Source organism: Mastomys coucha, unplaced genomic scaffold, assembly GCF_008632895.1.
Source record: "Mastomys coucha isolate ucsf_1 unplaced genomic scaffold, UCSF_Mcou_1 pScaffold3, whole genome shotgun sequence".
Classification (NCBI taxonomy): domain Eukaryota; kingdom Metazoa; phylum Chordata; class Mammalia; order Rodentia; family Muridae; genus Mastomys; species Mastomys coucha.
Window position 1 is genome coordinate 49,726,064 of NW_022196909.1, and position 8,329 is coordinate 49,734,392.

Sequence of the window (8,329 nt, forward strand, 5' to 3'; positions counted from 1 at the left end):
TTTTTTTTGTTTCTTTGTTTTGTTTTGTTTTGTTTTGAGTTCAGTTTCTGGGGCCTGTCTCACAGGTTATACTCTGCCTTCCACACCAAGGTCCCTGTACATGCAAGCACAAACATATAGCAAATAAGTAAGTAGACTTGAGAAGTCAGGGAGGAAGTAAATTAGAAGAGGCAGAGAAGGCAGGCCAGAGTCCTTGAGAACTAACTCTCCAGGGCAAGGTCAGCGACCAGGAGCTGATGTGACCACAGATTAAGCTATGGACAGAGCGTAGCACCAGAGGGAGTGTCCCTCTGGAGAAGAGCTGTATACACTGCACAAGTCAAGGGCTGAGACAAGCAGCAGATACAGGATGCAGTAATCCTGATAAAGCAAACAGAGCTGCACAACTGACGATCCAAGAATTTCAAATAAGTCTAGTGGGGCCTGAGGCTGTTTGAGAAGCCTTTTCACAAAAAAGGAAAGGAGACGGGCCTTGAATAAAAACTCCAAAGTCAGCTGAGAACAGGGACAGAGCAAATGAACTGAGGAGGGAGACGCAGTGACCCGCATTGATGTGCCAGGCCACATGCTAGATTTCTTGTGAGTCAGAGCAGCCCTGTGGGGTGGGCACTGCCTCCACAGCTCACAGAGTAGCGTCTGGAGCAAAAGAGGCAATGGGAGCCTCAACTCTCATGGCAAATTAGTGGCCTGGGGCTTGAACCAAGCTTGTAGCGCCCACGTTCTCATTCTCACCGTGCACCACTGCTGAGCTGCAGCCCCACCTGTTTACTCTGAGACAAGACCACACTTAGTTACCCACACAGCTCTCTCTCTCACTCTGTAGCCCAGGCTAGTTTTGTGCTTCTTTTACTTTGTGGGGACAAGGTCACAATTGGGTGTGATGTTGAAAGTCTGTAATCCCAGCACTCTGGAAGCTGAGGCAGATGAATCACAAGTCCAAGATCAACTAGGATGACATAGTGCACTTGAGGCTAGCCTGTGCTATATTTTGAGATCCTATCTCAAAAGCATACAATCAAATGTCAGAGCTCATGAGGCAGAGACAAAAGGGTTGCTACAAGTTTGAGGCTAGCCTAGACTACACTGCAAGTTCCGGGACATACAGTGGTACATAGTGACACCCTGTCTCCAACCTGATAATAAATGTTTTTTTTTTTTAATTTTTTTTTAAAAGATTTATTTATTTATTATATGTTAAGTACACTGTAGCTGTCTTCAGACGCACCAGAAGAGGGCATCAGACCTCATTACGGGTGGGTGGTTGTGAGCCACCATGTGGTTGCTGGGATTTGAACTCATGACCTTCCAAAGAGCAGTCGGTGCTCTTCCCCACTGAGCCATCTCACCAGCCCGATAATAAATGTTTTAAAACACTGATAGAGTGCTGTGAGTGCTGGGAATCTAGCTCAATGATAGACCATTTGCCAAGCATATGTGAAGTCCTAGGTTCAATGCCTAGCACACACACAATTGTTTTGTGATTATGTAACATATTAACATCATACAATAACTCTAAAATTCTTCCAAATTTTAAGTCTTTTTAAAAAAAGATTTATTGGGGGCTGGTGAGATGGCTCAGCGGGTAAGAGCAACGTCTGCTCTTCCAAAGGTCATGAGTTCAAATCCCAGCAACCACATGGTGGCTCACAACTACCAATAATGAATGAATGAACTACCAATAATGAATGACATCTGATGCTGTCTTCTGGTGCGTCTGAAGATAGCTACAGTGTACTCATTTATAATAATAAATCTTAAAAAAATAAAAAATAAAAAATAAAAAAAAGATGTATTGCCAGTGGTGGCACACACCTTTAATCCCAGTACTTGGGAGGCAGAGGCAGGTAGATTTCTGAGTTCAAGGCCAGCCTGGTCTACAGAGTGAGTTCCAGGACAGCCAGGGCTACACAGAGAAACCCTGTCTCGAAAAAAAAAATTATTTATCTTATTTATGAGTACTCTGTAGCTGTCTTCAGACACACCAGAAGAGGGCATCAGATCTCATTACAGATGGTTGTGAGCCACCATGTGGTTGCTGGGAATTGAACTCAGGATCTCTGAAAGAGCAGTCAGTACTCTTACCCGCTGAGCCATGTCTCTAGCCCAATTTCTAAGTCTTAATCTGCTTCAAATATAAGGGTCAGCAAGATGGCACCACAGATGGAGGCGCTTGCTGCCAGCCTGACAACTTGAGTTCAGTCCCCGGTTCCCACCTGTGGCCCCTCACACTGATACCTACAGGTTTTCCCCTCCTCCATGCTTGCTGTCCTATGTATGCACCCACGTTCACAAATAAATGTAGTTAATTTTTGAAAATTAAATGGAAACAATAGAATGGTAAATTTTAAAAATAAAAAAAGATACAGAGGCATCGTGGTGCACACTTTTAACCCAAGCACTCAGGGGGCAGAGGCAGCCCCGTGTCTGTGAACTTTAAGCCAGTGGTGTCTACATAAAGAGTTCTATTCCTGACAGGACGACATGGTGGAACCCTGTCTCAAAACAAACAAACACACACACACACACACAGAGTAAGTAAATAAACGTGGTGGTTTGAATGAAAATGGTCCCCATAGGCCCAGTGTCACTGGGGTGGGCTTTGAGGTTTCAGATGCTCAAGCCAGACCCAGTGTCACTCTCTCTTCCAACTGTGTTGAGAGCTTTTGGTGCCACTTCTAGGAATTTGGCATTTGTCACTGGGCTCAGACAAGGCAGTGGGCTCAGGTAAGAATATGAGAAACAGTGACCATGGGGCTTTGCTTACTGCTTTGCTTAATTATTACCTGGTGTGATCTCTTGGCTTACTACTTCACTTGATTATTATCTTGTGTGATCTCCTTGTTTACTACTTCGCTTGATTACTTTGTCTTTGATCTAAGAACTGACCATGTGTTTTGGATGTACCTAGAATGATGTAAAAGCAGGCTGGAGAGAAACAAAGCTGCTTCAGCCCCAGCCCTGGCTGGAGTCACAGTATAATTTTGTCTATTTTCTTTTTCAGTCCTCACTCCCTCCCTTGAGACCTTGTTGACTGACTGAGCTGGCTTGGTCACAGCAGTCTGAGGATCAGAATGTGGAATTCTAAGTTCTATCTCCAGCCCCGTGTCTGCCTGCATGCTGCCATTCTCCCACCGTGATAATGGACAGAACCTCTGAACTGTAAGCCAGCCCCAATTAAATGTTTTCCTTTATAAGAGTTACTGTGGTCATGATGCAGTAGAATATTGTCAAAAACATAAAATGAAAAATTTAACTTTGCTTTATAATTATGTAAAAACATCTACAGTCATATCAACCCGACAAGGTACGAGCTTTTGTTCCAGTTTCTTCTCACTATGAACATCAAACCTCATGAATCCTGAAGAGAGGCTCAGCAGCTAAGAGTATTTGTTGCTCATTTGGGTCCCAGCATCCCCATGGTGGCTCACAACCACTCCAGTTCTAGGGAACTTGATGGCCTTCTCTGGCCTCTCCAGGTTAAACATGCATATGTTGCACAGAGGCAAACACTCCTTGTACTGGCTGGTTTTGTGTGTCAACTTGACACAGCCTGGAGTTATCACAGAGAAGGGAGCTTCAGTTGGGGAAGTGCCTCCATGAGACCCAGCTGTGGGGCATTTTCTCAATTAGTGATCTAGGGGGGAGGGCCCCTTGTGGTGGTACCATCCCTGGGCTGGAAGTCTTGGGTTCTATAAGAGAGCAGGCTGAGCAAGCCAGGGGAAGCAAGCCAGTAAGGAACATCTCTCCATGGCCTCTGCATGAGCTCCTGCTTCCTGACCTGCTTGAGTTCCAGTCCTGACTTCCTTTGGTGATGAACAGCAATGTGGAAGTGTAAGCTGAATAAACCCTTTCCTTCCCGACTTGCTTCTTGGTCATGATGTTTGTGCAGGAAAAAAGCAAGCAGACAAGGAAAACAGGTGAGTGGAACAACATGGAGTTGGGGGAGGACCCCATGGTTCTGATATTGAGCAGCAGCATCAGTACCAACTCTGTGATAGTCACAACAAAGTGTTTATGGTTAGAATAATCTAATGGCTCCTCTAATGAGGAGATTGCTATGAGTCAAAGGGTTGAAGCTGAATGAGTGGTCACAAGAGGAGTGATTGTACTATTCCCTGCAAATATCTCTGCTATTTCTGTAACACAGAGTTTAAAGGAAACATCAGTGAGTAAAGTGTGGCAGGGTGTCTCAAGAGAAGGTCTGCACACAGGACATGAAGGCTTGACTCTAACTTCTGATCTAAAAAGGGAAACCTGTAATCCTAGAACTTGGGGTGGGGGGCTAGGGGCAGGAGGATCCTAAGAGTGAGGCTGTCTTAGGCTACATCTAAGAAAAAGAGACATCTTGACTCAAACAAAGCAGAGGCCTTACCTTGTAGAGGACCTGCCAGTCACTGACCTTGGTGTGGGACAACTTCATGCGTTTCAGAATCAGCTATAAGCAGACAAGAGACAGCTATGGTTTGCCATTTGCCATCTGATGCCCTTAAAGGCACACAACACAATCCAGGAGGGAGAGATGCTCTTTCAGAGGCCCAAGGTTTGGTTCCCAGCACCCACACCAGGAGGTTCACAGCCACCCAGGACTCCAGCTTTCAGTCATCCACCATCCTACTCTGGGCTCTGCAGTCATCTACACTCACACGTGTGGATTCCACACAGAGACACGTAATTTCTGTTTGTTTTGTTTGAGACAGGGTCTTGTTAGGTAGCCCTGACTGAGCTGGAACTCACTATATAGACCAGGCTGGTCTCAAGCTCACAGGCCTAGCTATACATGCATATAATTGAAAATAAAATAAATATTGGGCTGGGTGTGGTCATGCATGCCTTTCATCTCAGCACTTCAGAGGCAGGCAGATCTGAGTACAAGGCCACCCTGGTCTACATAGCAAGTTCTAGCACAGCCAGGGCTGCATAGTGAGACCCTGTCTCAAAAACAAATAGCCAGGTGTGGTGGCACACAGCTTTACTTCCAGCACTTGGGAGGCAGAGGTAGGTAGAGCTCTGTGAGTCCCAGGCCATACACAGTGACACCCTATCCCAAAACAAAAAAAAAAAAAACAAACAAACTAAATTTTAATAAAATAAAAATAAGCATCCAGGTAGTGGTGGCACATGCCTTAAATCCCAGCACTTGGGAGGCAGAAGTAGGTGGATTTCTGAGTTCAAGGCCAGCCTGGTCTACAAAGTGAGTTCCAGGACAGCCAGGGCTACATAGAGAAACCCTGTCTCGAACGCCCCACCCCCCAAAAAAAGCAGCCCAAGTTTTTCTATAAGCCATCAGCCTTCTTCCCCACCCTGATCTCTGCCCTGGGCTCACAGGCACGTTCTTGATGTGGCTCAGGAGCCGGTGCAGCATCTGGGCCATGTCCAGGTTCTGAGGCATCATGAAAAACTGAATGACATCCAGACGGGAGTTGAGCTCCCTTAGCTCCCTGGTCGGTCTCGTGAACCATAACCTGGAGGGTAAGGGTTGGGATGGGAAGGTTAGACGCCATCTCTTCTCCCATCTGACTTTGCTTGGGGCATGTGGTACCATGTGCCTGTAGCACACAATGGGAATGAACTGACTGAAAGGTGCAAGGCCCCGAGCCTGTGGGCTCGTTTATATGTGCATACGGAAAACTGCCAGTCATGATGACTGTGTCTGAATGACAGATGAGACCATGTGCCATTCCATGTGGGTATGTGGTGGAGCGTGTCAGTGTTTTAGAGGGGAACAGTGTGTTGTGGTATTTGTGTGCCAACACTGCAGCTCTCTGCAGCTGAGTGGGAGAGGGTGAGTCAATATGAGTTTGCTATCTGTGTGTAGCCGTGGCGACAGTATCTTAGGGAAACGGCATAGACGAAGTCTCATCTTTCCCTGCTTTTCCTATGTAAACACCTGTAACTAATTCTCATTTTCTCTCTCTCTTTTTTTTTTAAATAAGATTTACTACTATAAATAAGTACACTGTAGCGGTCTTCAGACGCTCCAGAAGAGGGCTTCAGATCACATTACAAGTAGTTGTGAGCCACCATGTGGTTGCTGGGATTTGAACTCAGGACCTTTGGAAGAGCAATCGGTGTTCTTACCTGCAGAACCATCTCACCAGTCCCTCTTTTTATTTTTCTGAGACAGGGTTTCTCTGTGTAGCCCTGGCTGTTCTGGAACTCACTCTGTAGACCAGGCTGGCCTCGAACTCAGAAATCCGACTGTCTCTGCCTCCCCAATGCTGGGATTAAAGGCGTGTGCCATCACTGCCCAGCCCATCCTTCTTTCTTTTGGCAAAGTTTAGAGCCGAGTCAAGGCTTACTCACTACCTAAGCAACAAGCTACTGAGCCACACCCCCAGCCTACAGTTTTTTTGCATTGTTTTTTGAGACAGGGTTTCACAAAGTTCAGACTTGATATATCAAGGCTGACCTAGAACTCCTCTCGCTTCTATTTCCTAGAATTTGCTGGAATTACAGGTGTTTTCCATAGGCCCCTTCCCAGCCTGCTGCTCTTTGTGTGTTGTGTGCATTGTGCACATGTGGACACAGATGTCATGGCATGTGGAGATGACTCTGTGGCATTGGTTCTGGGCTGCCATTATGTGGGTTCAGGTTGCTGGCCTTGTGCAGAAAGCACCTTTATCCTTGGAGTTGTCCCATCAGCCCCTGGCCTTCAATTCCTTCTTTTTCTTTTCTTGTTGTCTTCCTTCTCTCTTGCTTTTTGTAAAGGTGTGTGTGTATGCATGCATGTGTATGTGTGCATGTGTATGAGCATGCATGTGCCATATGCAGAAGATGGAGAACAACTTGTGTGAATTGGTTTTCTTCTTCTTCCATCATTTGAGTTCTGGGAATCAAACTCAGGTCATCAGGCTTAGTTAGTGGCAAGTGCCTCTACCCACCACTGAGCTATCTCATGACACCCGAGTCTACTCAGCTTACAATTCTGTTTTGTTTTGTTTTTTGCTGTTTTGAGACAAGGTCTCACTATGTAGCCTTGGCTGACCTGGAACTCGTAGAGATCTACCTGCCTTTGCCTCTGGTGGGATTAAACACATGATGGCCATGCCCAGCTCCTCTTAAAACGCGTAATAGTGGTCATCTCTTAGTAGAGAAAGTTGATTTGTCCTTCAAACATGAGATTAAATTTTGACGGGGTGATTAGAATACAGGGTATATCTAGGAGGAAAGGACTCACAAAGACACTCGGGGTGTGATCCTGAAATCTACGACCACGGCGAATAGAGGTGCCATGATCAGCTTAATTGTCAACTTGACGACAGTCTAGAATTACTTCTAAGAATACTATGAGGGATTAGCTTAACTACATTCTTTGATGTGGGAGGACCCACCCACTATAAGCAGTACCATTCCCTGAGCTTGAGAGCTTAGATTGAATAAAAAGGAGAAAGCTAGTTATCCATAGGTATGTTTGCAGCTGTGCTGACAAAACAAAAAAAAAAAAAAATGAAGATTATACTAGCTACTACACTAGGTTCTAGATGGGCAGTTGGTATTTCTAGTACTACTAAATGAAATGGTGTTTGTCACGCTTTGTAAACTGCTATTAATAGGCCTCAGTACTCAGTGTGTATTTGTTTATGAACCCATGTCTGAGTCCCACTCACCTGAGCAGCTTCTGTCCCCACTTAGAGCGGCATCTGTTGAGGATTCCTGTGGGGTATGCATGGGGAGTGAACTTGTTACAAGGTAGGCTGGTCTGGAGGCCCAGATACAGGACACAGAAGCAGCCAAATTAGTGCCTGGTTACAAACTGGATTATCATGTGAGGGTAGGAAAAGGGATGGATGCTCAGCCAGGAAAATATGTAAATGGGCATACCCACAACTCACAAAAGCCCATCACAATATCTAAAACTAAAGCATAACCCAGTGAGAAGCTAGATACTTGAAGCCATGTCCCTAACATACTCTAAAGCCAAAGGAACTAGACAAAAACTACACAAAGAGGTTCTAAAACTCCTCAGTGGCCACATCCATACAAAGTCAGAGACTGAATGGACACAGTATTGGGAAGGTCACAGCTGACAAGCAAATTACACTATATGGCTAGAGTCTATAAAGGAGCTGGAGTCGGGTGGGCACAGAGACGGAGACACCTGGCCGGAGTCGGGTGGGCACAGAGACGGAGACACCTGGCCGGAGTCGGGTGGGCACAGAGACAGAGACAGAGACACCTGGCCGGAGTCGGGTGGGCACAGAGACAGAGACACCTGGCCAGAGTCGGGTGGGCACAGAGACAGAGACACCTGGCCGGAGTCGGGTGGGCACAGAGACAGAGACGGAGACACCTGGCCAGAGTCTGGTGGGCACAGAGATGGAGACACCTG

At 46.1% G+C, this 8,329-nt stretch overlaps 1 protein-coding gene and 1 long non-coding RNA gene across 12 annotated transcripts in view; one reads left to right on the top strand and one right to left on the bottom strand.

The window, feature by feature from the left end:
- LOC116074334 overlaps positions 1 to 3,196 on the top strand; it is an 8,282-nt gene extending 5,086 nt beyond the window's left edge. Inside the window, exon 2 of the long non-coding RNA XR_004112176.1 lies at positions 3,002 to 3,196. This is a non-coding gene — a long non-coding RNA (uncharacterized LOC116074334). The remainder of the gene's footprint in view (positions 1 to 3,001) is intronic.
- Positions 1 to 8,329, bottom strand: part of Msh5 (mutS homolog 5) — a 26,016-nt gene that overhangs the window by 5,300 nt on the left and 12,387 nt on the right. For all 11 annotated transcript variants that reach the window (XM_031346782.1, XM_031346780.1, XM_031346785.1 and 8 more), the window contains 3 exons: positions 7,608 to 7,653; positions 5,324 to 5,462; positions 4,373 to 4,435 (listed from right to left, as the gene is read on the bottom strand). In XM_031346782.1, coding sequence (XP_031202642.1) covers positions 4,373 to 4,435; positions 5,324 to 5,462; positions 7,608 to 7,653 — 248 coding nt within the window. The remainder of the gene's footprint in view (positions 1 to 4,372; positions 4,436 to 5,323; positions 5,463 to 7,607; positions 7,654 to 8,329) is intronic.